Source organism: Siphateles boraxobius, unplaced genomic scaffold, assembly GCF_051911475.1.
Source record: "Siphateles boraxobius isolate OS27281-9 unplaced genomic scaffold, OSU_SipBor_1 166, whole genome shotgun sequence".
NCBI lineage: Eukaryota > Metazoa > Chordata > Actinopteri > Cypriniformes > Leuciscidae > Siphateles > Siphateles boraxobius.
In genome coordinates this window covers 284,593-305,930 of record NW_027508773.1, presented here as the reverse complement: position 1 = coordinate 305,930, position 21,338 = coordinate 284,593, and the positions used below count along the sequence as shown (strand labels likewise).

Below are 21,338 nucleotides of genomic sequence, written 5' to 3'. Positions count from 1 at the left end.
GCACATATATATAATGAAGTGCACATATATACTGAAGTGCACATACTGAAGGGCACATATATACTGAAACGCATATATATATTGAAGTGCACATATATACTGAAGTGCAGATATATACTGAGTATAAATACACGTGATACGCATGTGCGCCGTCAGCGTTTCACAGATTCACGTTTTCGAAGTTATCACAGAGATGATCAAGCTTTTAAAATTTTTCAAAACTTGCACCTTGGATCCTGTTTCACAGTGTGTGTTCACGAGCTCAGACACTGCTGTGCGAGTGTGCAGGAGTGTGTTAAGCGTTTCTGTCAGAACTGTGTGTGTTAGCGGCCGCTAAGTTAATAACTAATGATCTTTACAACGGAAGTGAATCAATCAAAACTAACTTTAGCTGGACAATAACTTTATTCTAGATCTGCTGTAAAGCCTAAACAATCTCTGTTACTGTAATCTCCTATTATCACTGTAAAGCTGCTATGAAATGTAATATATAAATGACAAAAAAAGCTCTATATTAATGAAGGTGACTTAACAAAACAGAGAAATCTGCAACAGTTTCAGATCTGGATGTTAGTGCTGCAGAAGCTGCACGCTATCGAAGGATCGAAGGATTGTTTTCCACAGAATTATCAGTTTACACACGTCGGCTATAGATTCAGGCTATTACAAGTACAGCTTTGAGTGATGAATAATTTACCGTCCTTCACACCAAGGATCTGGATATACAGCATGATATATAGCTAGTGTGGATCCAGCCCTGCGGGAGAGTGTTAGTTTAACAGCGGAAGAGGACGAGAGCTTTCTCACTTCACTGCTGCACTTATGATCAGTCAATATACACTGACATTTGCATTTAATGCCGTCGGGAAAAGCTCAACATCTTTGACTGTCACTTTCTTTCACACTAAAAAGGTCCGTTCAGCGTTCGTTTCTTGGACGTATTCAATGAACAGTTTACAAAAGTACAAGCTTTTCACTGGCTCTTTTCCCTCAGGACACAATTATTTCCAGCAGCTCATTATGTTTGTGCCGGACAGGATCCGTGTTTCTGGAGGAATATCTGTGAACACTGACACAAGCTTTCAGGTATACACGGGTTATTCTGCAGAAGAGAGATATAATGTTTAATATTTACTCACACAGTGGAAACGGACATAAAACTGAATGATTCTGCTCACTTTGAGGTGCCATGTTTGATAGATGATCTCACACTGCGCATGTCTGCAGTGCTCGCGAAGATCACTAGCGCCATCTGCCGGTCACTTCCGGTTCAGCTTTCAGTCACACAGTTCTGTATAACAACAGGAAATTATTTGTAGGATAAAATAGCCTAGTCCATTGTTTCACTACAGTACAGCTAATTTTATGGCTAGCATGTTTATAGCATAGGCTAAACTAGCAATGAAAAATACTACAGCATTTATTAATCTTAGGTAATGTTAATTTCAACATTTACTAATAGCCTACATTATGCCTATTCAAATCAAAAGTCGTATTATTTAATAAACCCGAGCTGACATGATCATGAACACAAGTTTTGTATGAACTAACATAAACGAAAATGAATAAATAGGCGACTGTAACTAATGTGTTGCTCCTTGTTAGTCAATGCATTAACTAATGGAAACTTATTGTAAAGTGTTTAATGCAAATTAAACCCATCAATTACAAATTAGATCACATTTCCACACTCTTTATAAATTCAACTTTATTAGGAATGACAATTTAACTTCATATTTCTTTGTTCTCTTCACACATTAATCTCAGACTGTTTTCATCTAGTAAACAACAGTAATCTTTGAAGAAGAAAACCTTCAGGCAATAATTTATAATAAAAGGTCATAATTTTTGTGGATGAAAATCATTTTCACACAAAATAAAAACAGTTTATAATTAGTTACCTTTGTTTCACCAATCATCTCAGTGTTCAAATCAAATCCAATGATAATTCTCAATAAAACTTCTGCAGACGTCTGACAGAAATAAAGTGAGTCTGGTTAGTAAGTGAAGCTGGTAATGCTGTTTGTGGAGTTGTTTATTCCTCTGCTGAGATCTTCACAGATTTAATGTCTTCTTTTCTCTTCAGTGGATTTCATCTAAGGCTGTGTCTGAAGTCAGTTGTAGTTCTTGTGTTTCTGCTCGTCTCTTTTTCTGTTCTCTTCTTTCCTTCAGTGATTCTGCTTGTTAACAGGCTTTATTAAGGCGGAAATTACTTCATATTTAATATACACAGATTTTGTGGCTCAGATAAGGTCCAGTTATGGTTTATTTCTTTGCTCTTGGCTGACATGTGGCATTGCTATGGCCTGCTTGTGGCCCAGATCTGGCAAACAGGAGTGGGCCACCCAAGGGCCGTCATTCCACGCTGTATGTGGGCCAGATCCGCATTCCACAAGTGCCAGACTTGGGCCGCCTCTGGGCCGACACAATGTTGCTATGTGGGACATTATACGCTATTTCTACACCATTGCACATGCGCAGTGCTTTCGGGTTTCAATCCGATCAAGTGTTTACATGTTCTCTCGATCGGATTAGAAAAGGAATAAACACCCCTTTTATTCCGATCGAAATCTTATTCTGATCGAGCTCAATCGTATCGATTAAGGAGTTTACATGAAGGCTTTTCAGTGCGATTGAGCCGTCAATCCCATAACTATAACGATGGTTTCTCAACGACTCGCTCCTTCTTGAGCTCTGCGACTATAAACTGAAGATAGATTTAAGGCTCATTAAATACCTTAAGAAAATCTACAGCAGTCTTTCAGACATATATGCTAAATTGCTTACACAAATGCAAGAAAATGAACACCATGGAAACAAAGCGCTAAGGTTAATTGGGATTAACAGTTTATCTGAATGTTTAGATCTACTTTAACTAATATTAAACTGATTTAGGCTATCTAATTTGATCTAAGAGTATGGAATGGTTTGTTGCGAGACAAACCAACTAATACCACAAAATCTCATAATTGTTTAACCATCAGAAATGACGTCACATCCTGGAGAAGCTGATATGATGAACACACACTTCCTTCAGCGGATCATCCACTGCTCACTTTCACTTTAATCATTTAATGCACTGAATTCTGCACTTGTCGGACATTAGGGCTGACGCTCGTTAACGTGATATTAGTGAAACTATAAACTGTTTACCAGTTAAACGTGTGTATTGAGAAATTATAGCACCATTAAACTAAAGTGGTGAAATAAATATTCAATCCACTCCACTATTAAACTCACATAATATATATATAATCATATGCTGATTGGTGTTCAGTTGTATGAATGCAGGCTTATTGTACAATTTTACAAAAAGTCTTTTTTTCTTCATAATTGATCAGTTAATGTATGCTAACTGTAGATTGCCTGTTGGTGAGTGTGTCCAGGGCGTGTTTCAGAGGTTAAGTGAAAACTCTGAGTATGTTAACCCTGAAATGAGGCAAACTCTGGGTTTTCCGTTTCAGAATTGGAGATCTGTCAAAAATGATTGAATTATGAATTTGTTCATTTTTGGTTGCTGCAGCATTTTTTTGTTTTTGTTGCAAGAAAATGAGTATTAGTTCAATAACTTACCTTTCTGTCAGTTTTCACCCGATAATATAACAGTGAATAAGAATTATACTTGTGTATGGACTCGGAACATGTGGACGTCTTTTTGGCGGGTGCTGTTGCCATGGTGAATCGTAATTTCGGAGCTCCATTGATCATGGCTTTTCATAGTCTTGGTGCACGCGCTTAACTCAGTCAGCCTACTCAGAGTTGGTTGAACTAGCTCAATTCAGCTGTTCTGAACCCGAAAACTCAAGAGTAAGTCAACTCAGAGTTCAAGTTTTACCTCAGAGTTAGTTGATCCTCCTTATTAAAACAGGCCCCTGGACTCGATCAGTGTTTCTGATGCTGTTTTCTCTCACAGGGACTTCTCTTCTTCTCCTGACGAAGACGGCTTTAACCAAACCTTCACATTTGGACTGTCTGAGAAATAAGTCATTCATCAGGGAAAAGTTTTTAATTTCATGCATTTCTATGAGCACTTTATACATGATTTATGTTTTTGTACTTTTAACGTGTTAATACTGAAATATATTTCACATTTTATATGCTACATTTCATTCTTTATGAAATAGAGAGTCGTCAGAAATGAATCATTTGGCCAGTTTCTTGGTTTTGGTATTTTTCTGGAAACACAATTTTTTAATAAAGCCCCTTTATTTCTGGTTTGTGAATCGTGCAAAATCACTGGTTTTAATTCATTCATACTTTCAAAGTCATATAGCTTTCCCAGTATTTGAACTGTTAAAACGAGCATTATGAATATGCCTCTGCAAACCTTCATTAGGACCGAAGTGTGTGAGACCCCGATCATCAGAAACCCGCTGATCTCGTTCTTCATCGAGTGTTTACAGCAAACAGCCGTTCTGAACTCTCAGTAAAGCCTGAAGAACACACAGACTGTAACTTCATCATAACACACCCAGGCAAACACACGAGCGTACACAAAAACACACCTGCTATTGTGTGTGTGGACACTTGAGCTGTTAAATACTGCAGTCTTTCACAATGAGGGAAAGTACAGTAACACTGGGAACAGCTCATGCAAACCTTGATAGTGACATTACAAGCCATCAAAACAGACATATTGGTATAGATATTACTATACTGAGTATTAACCAGAATAATCAGTAATTGATAAAAAATACTTCCTCAATTGTAACAGTGAAACGAGCTGTTTATGTAAGTCTGCTTTGAAACACTATTATGAGAACTGCTAAAGAGATAACCCTGAGCTAAGCTAATCCTGCGGTCGCGTGTAGCGGTGGGTTAGGGTTAGGAAAAGCATGATAGCGACTCTTATAACGCACGAGCCGTGAAGGATGAGCAGATCTAGTCTTCAGACACACAGGGTCCAGTTCCTCAGGGAAATACTCTTTAATCCGCTCTTCTGCTTCAGGATCCTTTAATGAGGACCATCGCTATAAAATCACATGCAAATCGTCAGCTAATCGAAAATAAATCTGAAAGCTTAGAAATGTAAAGATGAAAAAAAAAAACAAGCCTAACCCTTTTATCAACTAATACCGGAAATACACCAAAGGATTTTCACAGTCCCAGACTAAAGACTGGCAGTCTTTAGGAACCTTACTGGAGTCTCGGCGCGCTCCCGTCGTCTCGATCGTTAAATGATAATCTGCAGTCCGCGACCCGATTTATGCCAGTCTTTCTCTAGTCTTTCATATCAAACATGTTTGATATTATCGCAAGTCTTTAGTCTGAGACTAAAAACTGTGAACCCAAGTCTTTAGGTGTACAGAAAGCATAACTCAGACAATAATTAACAGGCAACAATTAACATTGTATCATTTCATCACTTCTGTTTAACAGTAAGTGACGCAGTTACTGTAGTTTCTGTCAACAAATGAATGGCACAATCTTTATCCAGAAATCAGTTCATTGTTTCCAGCAGCAACCTGGAGAGAGAAGTGTATTTCACAATACATCATTCGTATCCTTCATAAACAAGAGCTTTGACTTCACAGAGTCGAAGCCTTTACAGTGTTAGAGAGCGTTACTGAACACTCGGCTCGGCTTCGGCTAGGACACGGTTCATGTTTGGTCATCAGCGCCACCTAGAGACACACAGCAGCAACTCACACACACAAACACACTGAAGTTATGGAGCTTTAATTTAATTTATAAAAAATGCATATACCCACTGAAGCTGAACAACATCTAGCACTTATTTTTCCTTGTGGAACACGTTCTATCCGTGTAGACTCTTTCAGTTGTTGGAACAGGATAAAATAATATTATTAACAAGCAAAGAGACAACTTCAACACAAAGATAACAAACACAGCCAACGACATCTCCAATATAAAAGGAAAACAACGGGGAAGAAAGGAAATAGTAGAAACGAAAGGTAAGTGCAGTAATGATCCCAATTGTACAAAATATTTTGCATTTTTTCTCCTTCCATCTTTCATCAGGAATCGAATCGGGCACAGCACATTTTCTCAACACGTTCATGCAAGATGATATATTTGAACAAAGTACAAATGGAAATATATCTATCTCATAGGTTATTGGTTAAAATATGAAAAAAGAGGATGCGAGTAAACATCATTTTGATCTGATGCAATAGAGAGTAACTCAAACCCTCAATAGTGTTTCTCTTTTTCTGAAAACATAAAAATAAGAATGAAGTGAATACATTCATTTCCATGACCACAAGTCCACGTCTTTAAAAAGAAAACAGAATGGGGAAAAAGCCAGTTTTTGTTGAGTATTTGTGCCTCGGGAAACACACACAAATAAGATCCTAAAGTACACATACGACAAAATACTGCATATCTACTGAAGACTGCATTGGCTGGACGTGGAGGCTAGCTGCCATGATTCCGGAGCCGGCACACGTTCCCTTTCCCGAGGGAACAGCGCTCGACTTTCCTGTGTGTGAGTGTGAAGCGGACACTGTAAGAGCCAATCGCTCTTAGCCAGGTTTGGCGAGTCCGTTTCTGACTGTCAGCTGAATGTAATGTTCAGGATCTCTGGGAACGGAGAACACGTCTGATACATGCGTGACAATTACATAAACATCTACATCGTCATCAGCTGCTTGTTCAGGGTCCAGGGCTCGTCCTCGATCAGCCCGAGCTTCTCTGCTGGGTTACGCCAGACAGGAACAACAATACGCTTCATTCTGTGACTTCAAGTAGGCTATATGAGTATATGAGTGTGCATATATCTGTGAGTGTTGACCAGAAGCTTCTCTCTTCATCTCACCTTCAAGAGCGGGGAGAACGAGTCGAGGTCAGAGGTCAGGAGACGCTGGGCTAGTCGGCATGGGTTTGCTGGTCTCTCTCCACTGGGATGGAGTCGGTCTTGACCCGTTTGGGTTCGGGCTGCTGGTCCTGCTCTCCGTTCTGGCGTTTGGTGGGGAGGGATGCGGAGGCCGAGGCGTGCGTCGCTAGCATGTGCAGCGGACTCGCTGAGGACCAGACATTAGCATTAGCAAAGCGCTCCGCTGCATTAAAGGGATCACTCACCCAAAAATGAAAACTAGCCCACTTTTATGATGGACAGATGCACTTTTATGAACTTAAAACGGAAACAGCCATTCACTGCTATTATAAAGCTTGGAAGAGCCAGGACATTGTTTAATATAACTCAGATTGTGTTCGTCTGAAAGAAGAATGTCATAAACACCTAGGATGGCTTGAGGGAGAGTAAATCATGGGCTAATTTTTATTTTTGGGTGAACGATCCCTTTAACCCTTGAAGGGAAGTGAGGAGAGATGATGTGAAACGACAGAAAGGTTACAGCTGGTGTTGAGAAGCGGTTCAGTCGATCGGATCAGATACAGGAGTAAACGTTTTGGTCCATTAGCTCGACAATCGACCGGATTGGTTTTGGAGTTGTAGATGCTCATGTGGTCGAGCTCTCCGTCTGCTGACCACAATGTCGCCACCAGGGGGTGGCCAGGGGCAGTATACGCCACCCCAATGGCCAGTATAAATTTTAGTAGCATCAGTTATGCATTTCATAAATAAGTCAAAAATATTCTTTAGTAAGAGAAGACGGGGAATTATGTGTCGTGACGTGCTTTTTAAGTGCCAAATGGTTACAGTATACTGTTACTGCAGCTTTTTGATGCGTCTTTGCCACGTTTTGACAAGCAGGGATGCAAACAGCGCGCTTTTCGGCGCCTCCCGCTTTTTTCATGTCAGTTTGGGCGACAAAGTCATCTGAAGACATTCCATAGCTTAATGTGAGGGACAGAAGTCTATTTACATCATTAAGGAAACTCGTTTTCCCTCCTCTGCGGCTGTCAATCATTCTCCATTCATATTCAAACAGCGCGCGCGCCTCTTGGATGCACGGTAAAACTCTCTCCAATATGATATATTCACATTATAATGCATGATCTGTAGATAAAAGGCTGTAGATTTGCATAAAATTACTTTATTTTGTTGGAGTTTGTTGCTGCACGTCTCACTACCGTGTGCTTGTTAGATCACACACATCACAAGGAGTATGAATCGGCATCAAACGCACAATAACTTGAATTTAAAACTGTGAAACAAAGGAACAAATCGCACTAGGATTTGTGCGCTCGACATTTCTTCGCTTTGTGACGTGAACTTTTAAATGCGCACTGCAGTGCAGCGCTGAAGTGATGTACTATTATTGTAAACTGTTACCCATCATTCTGCACCCGCGAATCCCGCGATGCGCATACACGCTGTGTGCACTCTGTTTTTCATGTTATCATGGGTTTGCGCACTGAAATATTATTAAACGCCAATATATTTTGTTATATCTAGCCTGCTCAATACATTTAAAATAAGCATAATTTAATTGCATATTATTTCTTTGTAGTGTAGGCTATAAATGCACTTCTGAATTCTTGACATTATTATATATATACAAAATTGTGAAATGTATGATTGCCTGATTGAATTTTATAAGATAACTAATAGTAATTTGTTTTTATTAACATATTTACATTTTATAAAAATCTCTCTCACACACTCTCAGCGTTCCTGATCTCACACACACACACACACTCTCAGCGTTCCTGATCTCACACACACACACTCTCAGCGTTCCTGATCACACACACACACTCTCAGCGTTCCTGATCTCTCACACACACACTCTCTCAGCGTTCCTGATCTCACACACACACGCACTCTCAGCGTTCCTGATCTCACACACACACGCACTCTCAGCGTTCCTGATCACACACACACACTCTCAGCGTTCCTGATCTCTCACACACACACTCTCTCAGCGTTCCTGATCTCACACACACACGCTCTCTCAGCGTTCCTGATCTCACACACACACTCTCAGCGTTCCTGATCTCTCTCACACACACTCTCAGCGTTCCTGATCTCCCACACACACACTCTCAGCGTTCCTGATCTCTCACACACACACTCTCAGCGTTCCTGATCTCCCACACACACACACACTCTCAGCGTTCCTGATCTCTCACACACACACACACTCTCAGCGTTCCTGATCTCCCACACACACACTCTCAGCGTTCCTGATCTCTCACACACACACTCTCAGCGTTCCTGATCTCACACACACACTCTCAGCGTTCCTGATCTCCCACACACACACACACACACACACACACACACACTCTCAGCGTTCCTGATCTCTCACACACACACACACTCTCAGCGTTCCTGATCTCCCACACACACACTCTCAGCGTTCCTGATCTCTCACACACACACTCTCAGCGTTCCTGATCTCCCACACACACACTCTCAGCGTTCCTGATCTCACACACACACACACTCTCTCAGCGTTCCTGATCTCACACACACACACTCTCAGCGTTCCTGATCTCTCACACACACTCTCAGCGTTCCTGATCTCTCACACACACACTCTCAGCGTTCCTGATCTCTCACACACACACACACACACACACACACACACTCTCAGCGTTCCTGATCTCCCACACACACACACACACACTCTCAGCGTTCCTGATCTCCCACACACACACTCTCAGCGTTCCTGATCTCTCACACACACACACACTCTCAGCGTTCCTGATCTCCCACACACACACACACACTCTCAGCGTTCCTGATCTCTCACACACACACACACACTCTCAGCGTTCCTGATCTCCCACACACACACACACACACACTCTCAGCGTTCCTGATCTCTCACACACACACACACACACTCTCAGCGTTCCTGATCTCTCACACACACACACACTCTCAGCGTTCCTGATCTCCCACACACACACACACACACACTCTCTCAGCGTTCCTGATCTCACACACACACACTCACTCTCAGCGTTCCTGATCTCTCACACACACACTCTCAGCGTTCCTGATCTCTCTCACACACTCTCAGCGTTCCTGATCTCTCACACACACACTCTCAGCGTTCCTGATCTCTCACACACACACTCTCAGCGTTCCTGATCTCTCACACACACTCTCAGCGTTCCTGATCTCTCACACACACTCTCAGCGTTCCTGATCTCTCACACACACTCTCAGCGTTCCTGATCTCCCACACACACACTCTCAGCGTTCCTGATCTCTCACACACACTCTCAGCGTTCCTGATCTCTCACACACACTCTCAGCGTTCCTGATCTCTCACACACACTCTCAGCGTTCCTGATCTCTCACACACACACTCTCAGCGTTCCTGATCTCTCACACACACTCTCAGCGTTCCTGATCTCTCACACACACACACACTCTCAGCGTTCCTGATCTCACACACACACACACTCTCTCAGCGTTCCTGATCTCACACACACACACTCACTCTCAGCGTTCCTGATCTCTCACACACACACTCTCAGCGTTCCTGATCTCTCACACACACACACTCACTCTCAGCGTTCCTGATCTCTCACACACACACTCTCAGCGTTCCTGATCTCTCTCACACACACTCTCAGCGTTCCTGATCTCTCACACACACTCTCAGCGTTCCTGATCTCCCACACACACACTCTCAGCGTTCCTGATCTCTCACACACACACTCTCAGCGTTCCTGATCTCCCACACACACACACACTCTCAGCGTTCCTGATCTCCCACACACACACACACTCTCAGCGTTCCTGATCTCTCACACACACACACACTCTCAGCGTTCCTGATCTCCCACACACACACTCTCAGCGTTCCTGATCTCTCACACACACACACACTCTCAGCGTTCCTGATCTCCCACACACACACTCTCAGCGTTCCTGATCTCTCACACACACACTCTCAGCGTTCCTGATCTCTCACACACACTCTCAGCGTTCCTGATCTCTCACACACACACTCTCAGCGTTCCTGATCTCTCACACACACACACACACACACACACACACACACACTCTCAGCGTTCCTGATCTCCCACACACACACACACACACTCTCAGCGTTCCTGATCTCCCACACACACACTCTCAGCGTTCCTGATCTCTCACACACACACACACTCTCAGCGTTCCTGATCTCCCACACACACACACAAACTCTCAGCGTTCCTGATCTCTCACACACACACACACACTCTCAGCGTTCCTGATCTCCCACACACACACACACACACACTCTCAGCGTTCCTGATCTCTCACACACACACACACACACTCTCAGCGTTCCTGATCTCTCACACACACACACACACTCTCAGCGTTCCTGATCTCCCACACACACACACACACACACTCTCTCAGCGTTCCTGATCTCACACACACACACTCACTCTCAGCGTTCCTGATCTCTCACACACACACTCTCAGCGTTCCTGATCTCTCTCACACACTCTCAGCGTTCCTGATCTCTCACACACACTCTCAGCGTTCCTGATCTCTCACACACACACTCTCAGCGTTCCTGATCTCTCACACACACACTCTCAGCGTTCCTGATCTCTCACACACACTCTCAGCGTTCCTGATCTCTCACACACACTCTCAGCGTTCCTGATCTCTCACACACACTCTCAGCGTTCCTGATCTCCCACACACACACTCTCAGCGTTCCTGATCTCTCACACACACACTCTCAGCGTTCCTGATCTCTCACACACACTCTCAGCGTTCCTGATCTCTCACACACACACACACTCTCAGCGTTCCTGATCTCACACACACACACACTCTCTCAGCGTTCCTGATCTCACACACACACACTCACTCTCAGCGTTCCTGATCTCTCACACACACACTCTCAGCGTTCCTGATCTCTCACACACACACACTCACTCTCAGCGTTCCTGATCTCTCACACACACACTCTCAGCGTTCCTGATCTCTCTCACACACACTCTCAGCGTTCCTGATCTCTCACACACACTCTCAGCGTTCCTGATCTCTCACACACACTCTCAGCGTTCCTGATCTCTCACACACACACTCTCAGCGTTCCTGATCTCTCACACACACACTCTCAGCGTTCCTGATCTCACACACACACTCTCAGCGTTCCTGATCTCTCACACACACACTCTCAGCGTTCCTGATCTCTCACACACACACTCTCAGCGTTCCTGATCTCTCACACACACACTCTCAGCGTTCCTGATCTCACACACACACTCTCAGCGTTCCTGATCTCTCTCACACACACTCTCAGCGTTCCTGATCTCTCACACACACACTCTCAGCATTCCTGATCTCTCACACACACACACACTCTCAGCGTTCCTGATCTCTCACACACACACTCTCAGCGTTCCTGATCTCTCACACACACACTCTCAGCGTTCCTGATCTCTCACACACACTCTCAGCGTTCCTGATCTCTCACACACACTCTCAGCGTTCCTGATCTCTCACACACACACACTCTCAGCGTTCCTGATCTCTGACACACACACACTCTCAGCGTTCCTGATCTCCCACACACACACTCTCAGCGTTCCTGATCTCTCACACACACACTCTCAGCGTTCCTGATCTCTCACACACACACACACTCTCAGCGTTCCTGATCTCTCACACACACACACACACTCTCAGCGTTCCTGATCTCTCACACACACACACTCTCAGCGTTCCTGATCTCTCACACACACACTCTCAGCGTTCCTGATCTCTCACACACACACTCTCAGCGTTCCTGATCTCTCACACACACACTCTCAGCGTTCCTGATCTCTCACACACACACTCTCAGCGTTCCTGATCTCACACACACACTCTCAGCGTTCCTGATCTCACACACACACACACTCTCTCAGCGTTCCTGATCTCACACACACACACTCTCAGCGTTCCTGATCTCTCTCACACACTCTCAGCGTTCCTGATCTCTCTCACACACACTCTCAGCGTTCCTGATCTCTCACACACACACACACTCTCAGCGTTCCTGATCTCTCACACACACACTCTCAGCGTTCCTGATCTCTCACACACACACTCTCAGCGTTCCTGATCTCTCACACACACACACTCTCAGCGTTCCTGATCTCTCACACACACACTCTCAGCGTTCCTGATCTCTCACACACACACACTCTCAGCGTTCCTGATCTCTCACACACACTCTCAGCGTTCCTGATCTCACACACACACACACTCTCTCAGCGTTCCTGATCTCACACACACACACTCTCAGCGTTCCTGATCTCTCTCACACACTCTCAGCGTTCCTGATCTCTCTCACACACACTCTCAGCGTTCCTGATCTCTCACACACACACACTCTCAGCGTTCCTGATCTCTCACACACACACTCTCAGCGTTCCTGATCTCTCACACACACACTCTCAGCGTTCCTGATCTCTCTCACACACTCTCAGCGTTCCTGATCTCTCACACACACACTCTCAGCGTTCCTGATCTCTCACACACACTCTCAGCGTTCCTGATGTCTCACACACACACTCTCAGCGTTCTTGATCTCTCTCACACACACTCTCAGCGTTCTTGATTTCTTCAGATCAGAAACTAAAGCTGCTGCTCTCCGTGTGACTGTCGTCTCTTGTCGCGTTTTATATGTAAATTAAGTTTATTTTGTCCATTAGATCAAAAGATCTGACAAAAAAAAACCCATCCATATACCTGCCAATAGAAATCAGGACAGAAGTGGCTGAAACTGGACAGAAGAGCCGGATTAAAACCGCAGGAGAAACGGGAATGTTTTTCACTGTGATCCGATCGACTGAAACACATCTTACATCAGCTGTAAACAGAGCCTGACGGCTGCACAATAATCTTGCTCTCATTATTAATGCAAGACAAAATTGAAACTAAAAAAACGGTAATGAACGGCCAGCCCTAATAAATACCGTAATAACCCAAGCTGCAAATACTGTAATAACCCAAGCTGTAAATACTGTAATAACCCAAGCTGTAAATACTGTAATAACCCAAGCTGTAAATACTGTAATAACCCAAGCTGTAAATACTGTAATAACCCAAGCTGCAAATACTGTAATAACCCAAGCTGCAAATACTGTAATAACCCAAATTGTAAATACTGTAATAACCCAAGCTGTAAATACTGTAATAACCCAAGCTGCAAATACTGTAATAACCCAAGCTGCAAATACTGTAATAACCCAAGCTGCAAATACTGTAATAACCCAAGCTGCAAATACTGTAATAACCCAAGCTGCAAATACTGTAATAACCCAAGCTGCAAATACTGTAATAACCCAAGCTGCAAATACTGTAATAACCCAAGCTGTAAATACTGTAATAATCCAAGCTGCAAATACTGTAATAACCCAAGCTGTAAATACTGTAATAACCCATGATGTAGGGATGTGATGGTGAGGATATTTTCCCACCGGTTAATCGACGTGTGACAATACCGGTAATACCGGTATCACCGGCGGAGGCTTTTAAATCATTAATTTAAAGAGAAACGTAAAATTCACGCGTTTGCACAGACATGCATAATTGGTGGTCGTGCAGAGCAGCACTGTTTTGTTATTGTGCCCTGAATTGGCGCTAATTTGAAAACGAAACAATTTTTTTTTACAACGCTTATAAAAAGCTGGTGCGGCAGTGCGCACTTCACTTTAACTTTTAAATTAGCATCAATTCATCCATCACAGGGAGTTTGTTTGACATGTGATCTGACCAATCAAAATCCACAATTTTTGTCCGACAAAGCAGTCAGGAGAGTTAGTAGATTAACGTCGGTGGATTTGAATTTGGCTTTAACTGAGGCAATCTGTCACGACACATTAAAGAGCCACAAAACGGTAGACATATTTATTGTTTAATTTTCTTTGACTGATCAAATTTGAAAGTTGAGACTTTGTTCCATATTAGGGCTGAACGATATTCTGTTTTAGCATCGACATCGCGATGTGCGCATGCGCGATAGTCACATCGTCGGAACATGCGATGTGAAGAATGGTAGCACCCGGACGTATTAAGAGAACGGTAGCACACAGTAAACACGAGTTTGTTGTATGGCTTGTTGCTGGGGTGACATGCACGTTCCGCGTGCCTGCACAGTGATTGGTTCGCTGTGCTGCTGGTCACCGGCACCGCTCACAGCCAACATTCTCTGGCAATCCTGTAGCTAAAAATGAGCGACGAAGAGAATCCGCCGCAAGCAAAGGATGATTTCGTACCAAAAAGAAAGTCAAAATCAGCTATTTGGGACTATTTCGGCTACAAAAAGGAGGATGTTGCCAACGATCATCACCTGCCAACGAACCTGTCTCAAGCCTGCAAAGGTTGATAGACTTGTGTTCTTAGCTAAAAACCTTGAGTAAGCAAAGCATACAGAATACATAAGCATGCATCATGCTAAAGAATACTCAGTTTAGGAGAAGTTTTATTTCATTTTGTTTATTTCATATATTTAGCCATTATGATGATGACCAACACTGTTTTACTTTGGCACTTTTGCTAAGAAAAGTTGACTTAAAAAAGATTGTGAACCAAAATGCTTAAGTTGTTTTATAAAAAAATATTTATTTTAAGTTATATTTTTTTGAACCAATCAGGGGGTTGGTGTAAAGCTGCTGTTTAAATGTGTTCTGCTTTTCTGTTTACAATATGTTCTAATACTCTGTTTAGAAGATTTAATACAAAATGTATTAAAGTTTTATTTCATTTTGTTTATTTCATATATTTAGCCATTATGATGATGACCAACACTGTTTTACTTTGGCACTTTGGCTAAGAAAAGTTGACTTAAAAACAAAAGATTGTGAACCAAAATGCTTATAAGTTGTTTTATAAAAATAAAAAAATATTTTCAGTTATATTTTTGTAAACCAATCAGAGGGTTGGTGGTGTAAAGCTGCTTTTTTTATTTAAAAATCTGTTCTGCTTGTCTGTTTACAGAAATATGTTCTAATTTTGGAATAAAACATAAGTGACCTTTTTGTCAGCTTGCTTATTAGTGAATTTATTGATATCATTGGAATGGTAATTATTGACTTTAGCCTGGATTGTTGGCTCGCAATATCGCAATATATATCGTTGGGAAAAAAATATCGCAATGTAATTTTTTTCCAATATCGTGCAGCCCTATTCCATATTAAATATTCCCTGCTCGGTCCTGTCTGTTGTCAGTGTCCTCTATTTTCCCTGCTTGAGAACATGTGTTGAATCCGAAATCGCCCCCTAAACCCTCATTCACCAAGTAAGGCTTATTCCCTACGTTAGACACTAATACGGTTCACTTGAAGGAGTGAATGAAACCGAGCGAGCGAATTCGAACAGCCGTTGAGCGTACAGAAGCTGTACACTCGTTAATGCAGTGCAATGTGGGATTGAATAAGTGCACTCAATAACGTCCACTACGGTTTCTCACAAATCTCTACATTCATTTAAGACTTTATTTAAATCATTTAAGACTCTTATGAGGACACTCAACAAAACAAACATTTTGGTATAATTTGTGTGTTATGGTTTGTTCAAGACCGAAAGAGAACTCGATACTTCTTTTCTGTGGGTCGTGTGTGTGTATGTGTGTGTGCGCAGGACTTAACGGATACTGCGTAATTGCGTTAAACTTTTTTCTTTTCTTTTTTCAGTGTCGCGGTGGGCAAGTGATGAAACTGGTGTTGCGACTGAACACCGAGTAACACCGGTAACACCGACTACCGTAGCAAGCCTACCATGCTGTAAATAATGTAATAACCGAAGCTGTAAATACTGTAATAACCCAAGCTGTAACCCTTCCTGAAGGCTTAGTGATGCGAGAGATGCTCACCGGTGCTGCCGGAGCCCTGGACCGCTGAGACCACATGTGTCCCGTTCTGAGTGATGGCCTTGACCGGCAGCTGGTGCTGACCCACGATAGTGACCGTCTGCAGAACACGGGCCGTCCCGTCCAGAGACGCCGTGATGGAGGGAACCGGCTCCACTTTCACTGAGACACGCGACACACAGCATTACAGAGGCTTTCTGATGTCAGTTATGATATTACACATCATACTCAGATACTTTCCACATAATAACTGGACAAAAAAATATCGATATGACTTGAAACTGTCTAAATTCTTAGATGACAATTTAAAAGATACGACAACGATATTACAGTGACTGATACTGAAGCCTGAACTCAAAGGAGGAACGGGAGAGAGAGAGAGAGAGAGCGAGTGGAACAGGAGAGAGAGAGAGAGAGAGCGAGTGGAACAGGAGAGAGAGAGAGAGAGAGAGAGAGAGAGAGAGCGAGTGGAACGGGAGAGAGAGAGAGAGCAAGTGGAACAGGAGAGAGAGAGAGAGAGAGAGAGAGAGAGAGAGAGAGCGAGTGGAACAAGAGAGAGAGAGAGCGAGTGGAACAGGAGAGAGAGAGAGAGCAAGTGGAACAGGAGAGAGAGAGAGAGCGAGTGGAACGGGAGAGAGAGAGAGAGAGAGAGCGAGTGGAACAGGAGAGAGAGAGAGACAGAGAGCGAGTGGAACAGGAGAGAGAGAGAGAGAGAGAGAGAGAGAGAGAGAGAGAGAGAGAGAGAGAGAGAGAGAGTGGAACAGGAGAGAGAGAGAGAGAGAGAGAGAGAGAGAGAGAGAGAGAGAGAGAGAGAGAGAGAGCGAGTGGAACGGGAGAGAGAGAGAGAGAGAGAGAGCGAGAGAGAGAGCGAGTGGAACAGGAGAGAGAGAGAGAGAGAGAGAGAGCGAGCGAGTGGAACGGGAGAGAGAGAGAGAGAGCGAGTGGAACAGGAGAGAGAGAGAGAGAGAGAGTGGAACGGGAGAGAGAGAGAGAGAGAGAGAGTGGAACGGGAGAGAGAGAGAGAGAGTGGAACGGGAGAGAGAGAGAGAGCGAGTGGAACAGGAGAGAGAGAGAGAGAGAGAGAGAGAGCGAGAGAGAGCGAGTGGAACGGGAGAGAGAGAGAGAGAGCGAGTGGAACGGGAGAGAGAGAGAGAGAGCGAGTGGAACAGGAGAGAGAGAGAGAGAGAGAGAGAGAGAGAGAGAGCGAGTGGAACAGGAGAGAGAGAGAGAGAGAGAGAGAGAGTTGAACGGGAGAGAGAGAGAGAGAAAGAAAGAGAGCGAGTGGAACGGGAGAGAGAGAGAGAGAGAGAGAGAGAGAGCGAGTGGAACAGGAGAGAGAGAGAGAGAGAGCGAGTGGAACGGGAGAGAGAGAGAGAGAGCGAGTGGAACAAGAGAGAGAGAGAGAGAGAGCGAGTGGAACAAGAGAGAGAGAGAGAGCGAGTGGAACAAGAGAGAGAGAGAGAGCGAGTGGAACAAGAGAGAGAGAGAGAGAGTGGAACGGGAGAGAGAGAGAGAGCGAGTGGAACAGGAGAGAGAGAGAGAGAGAGAGCGAGTGGAACGAGAGAGAGAGAGAGAGAGAGCGAGTGGAACAGGAGAGAGAGAGAGAGCGAGTGGAACAGGAGAGAGAGAGAGAGAGAGAGAGCGAGTGGAACGGGAGAGAGAGAGAGAGAGCGAGTGGAACGGGAGAGAGAGAGAGAGAGAGAGCGAATGGAACGGGAGAGAGAGAAAGAAAGAGAGCGAGTGGAACGGGAGAGAGAGAGAGAGAGAGTGGAACGGGAGAGAGAGAGAGAGAGAGCGAGTGGAACAGGAGAGAGAGAGAGAGCGCGAGTGGAACAGGAGAGAGAGAGAGAGCGAGTGGAACAGGAGAGAGAGAGAGTGGAACGGGAGAGAGAGAGAGAGCGAGAGAGCGAGTGGAACAGGAGAGAGAGAGAGGAACGGGAGAGAGAGAGAGAGAGGAACGGGAGAGAGAGAGTGGAACGGGAGAGAGAGAGTGGAACGGGAGAGAGAGAGAGAAAGAAAGAGAGCGAGTGGAACGGGAGAGAGAGAGAAAGAAAGAGAGCGAGTGGAACGGGAGAGAGAGAGAGAGAGAGAGAGAGTGGAACGGGAGAGAAAGAGAGAGAGAGCGAGTGGAACAGGAGAGAGAGAGAGAGAGAGAGCGAGTGGAACGGGAGAGAGAGAGAGAGAGTGGAATGGGAGAAAGAGAGTGGAACGGGAGAGAGAGAGAGAGAGCGAGAGAGAGAGTGGAACGGGAGAGAGAGTGGAATGGGAGAGAGAGAGTGGAACGGGAGAGAGAGAGTGGAGCGGGAGAGAGAGAGAGCGAGAGAGAGAGTGGAACGGGAGAGAGAGAGAGCGAGAGAGAGAGTGGAACGGGAGAGAGAGAGTGGAACGGGAGAGAGAGAGTGGAACGGGAGAGAGAGAGTGGAACGGGAGAGAGAGAGAAAGAAAGAGAGCGAGTGGAACGGGAGAGAGAGAGAGAGAGAGCGAGTGGAACGGGAGAGAGAGAGAGAGAGAGAGAGAGAGAGTGGAACGGGAGAGAGCGAGTGGAACAGAAAAGAGAGAGAGAGAGAGAGTGGAACGGGAGAGAGAGAGTGGAATGGGAGAGAGAGAGAGAGTGGAACGGGAGAGAGAGAGTGGAACGGGAGAGAGAGAGAGAGAGAGAGAGAGAGAGAGAGAGAGAGTGGAACGGGACAGAGCGAGTGGAACGGGAGAGAGAGAGTGGAATGGGAGAGAGAGAGTGGAACGGGAGAGAGAGAGAGAGAGAGAGAGAGAGAGAGAGAGAGAGAGTGGAACGGGACAGAGCGAGTGGAACGGGAGAGAGCGAGTGGAACGGGAGAGAGCGAGTGGAACGGGAGAGAGAGAGAGAGAGCGAGTGGAACGGGAGAGAGCGAGTGGAACAGAAAAGAGAGAGAGAGAGAGAGAGAGAGAGAGAGAGAGTGGAACGGGAGAGAGCGAGTGGAACAGAAAAGAGAGAGAGAGAGAGAGTGGAACGGGAGAGAGAGAGTGGAATGGGAGAGAGAGAGAGAGTGGAACGGGAGAGAGAGAGTGGAACGGGAGAGAGAGAGAGAGAGAGAGAGAGAGAGAGAGAGAGAGAGTGGAACGGGACAGAGCGAGTGGAACGGGAGAGAGAGAGTGGAACGGGAGAGAGAGAGTGGAACGGGAGAGAGAGAGAGAGAGAGAGAGAGAGAGAGAGAGAGAGAGAGAGAGAGCGAGTGGAACGGGAGAGAGCGAGTGGAACGGGAGAGAGCGAGTGGAACGGGAGAGAGCGAGTGGAACGGGAGAGAGCGAGTGGAACGGGAGAGAGAGAGAGAGAGCGAGTGGAACGGGAGAGAGCGAGTGGAACGGGAGAGAGCGAGTGGAACGGGAGAGAGCGAGTGGAACGGGAGAGAGAGAGAGAGAGCGAGTGGAACGGGAGAGAGCGAGTGGAACGGGAGAGAGAGAGAGAGAGCGAGTGGAACGGGAGAGAGCGAGTGGAACGGGAGAGAGCGAGTGGGACGGGAGAGAGCGAGTGGAACGGGAGAGATAGAGTGGAACGGGAGAGAGAGAGAGTGGAACGGGAGAGAGAGAGTGGAACGGGAGAGAGAGAGTGGAACGGGAGGGAGGGAGAGTGGAACAGGAGAGAGAGAGAGTGGAACGGGAGAGAGAGAGTGGAACGGGAGGGAGGGAGAGTGGAATAGGACAGAACGAGTGGAACGGGAGAGAGAGAATGGAGCGAGTGGAATGGGAGAGAGCGAGTGGAACGGGAGAGAGATTGGAGCGAGTGTAACTGGAGAGAGAGAGTGGAGCGAGTGGAATGGGAGAGAGAGAGTGGAACGGGAGAGAGCGAGTGGAACGGGAGAGAGAGAGTGGATCGAGTGGAATGGTAGAGAGAGAGTGGAACGGGAGAGAGCGAGTGGAACGGGAGAGAGAGAGTGGAACGGGAGAGAGAGAGGAACGGGAGAGAGCGAGTGGAACGGGAGAGAGCGAGTGTAACGGGAGAGAGAGAGTGGAATAGGAGAGAGAGTGGAGCGAGTGGAACGGGAGAGAGAGAGTGGAGCGGGAGAGAGAGAGTGAGAGAGAGAGAGAGAGAGAGTGGAACGGGAGAGAGAGAGAGCGGAACGGGAGAGAGAGAGAGCGAGTGGTACGGGAGAGAGCGAGTGGAACGGGAGAGCGAGTGGAACGGGAGAGAGCGAGTCTCCAGATTGAACCAGACAAACACACACCCGCAAATCAGACCTCAGCCAATCAGAATCAAGTATTCCACAGAGCTTCTGATATTCAGCCCTATAATCAGAACTTCCACACGCTCACCTTTGACCTCCTGGTGCTCTCCGTTCTCGCGTGTGGACACGGCGCTGGTCTGGCTGAACACCGGCTCGGCCACAGACAGGCCGGTGACGGTCGCCATGGACACCGCCGGGATCTGGTGCACCACATGCACCGCCTGCAGGGGCTGCTGGGACGCGGAGGACACCGGAGTAGCTACGGTGTAGGTCAGGGGCTTCAGGGTCTGAGGGAGCTGCCGCTGCACTGTGATGAGGACCGGCTGCGTGTTCAGAGGAGAACCTGTGGCACACACACACACACTGTGATGAGGACGGGCTGGCTGTTCAGATGAGAAGTAGTGGAACACAGTCCGAAGTGTTTATCATTGAGTTTGAGTCCAGTCCG

At 45.6% G+C, this 21,338-nt stretch overlaps 1 protein-coding gene across 2 annotated transcripts in view; it reads right to left on the bottom strand.

The window, feature by feature from the left end:
* Nucleotides 1-386: 386 nt before the first annotated feature.
* foxk2a (forkhead box K2a) overlaps nt 387-21,338 on the bottom strand; it is a 32,054-nt gene continuing 11,102 nt past the window's right edge. Inside the window, exons 7-13 of one of the 2 annotated variants that reach the window (XR_013204739.1) lie at nt 20,979-21,233; nt 16,695-16,853; nt 6,779-6,983; nt 4,328-4,433; nt 3,836-3,972; nt 1,179-1,291; nt 387-1,102 (exon numbers count right to left, since the gene is read on the bottom strand). Coding sequence is in view for 1 of the 2 variants with exons in the window: in XM_077232174.1 (XP_077088289.1) it covers nt 6,829-6,983; nt 16,695-16,853; nt 20,979-21,233 (569 nt within the window). In the remaining variant the exon portion in view is untranslated. Of the gene's footprint in view, nt 1,103-1,178; nt 1,292-3,835; nt 3,973-4,327; nt 4,434-5,663; nt 6,984-16,694; nt 16,854-20,978; nt 21,234-21,338 lie in introns of those variants that run through there. The other variant, XM_077232174.1, reaches the window with a different exon arrangement.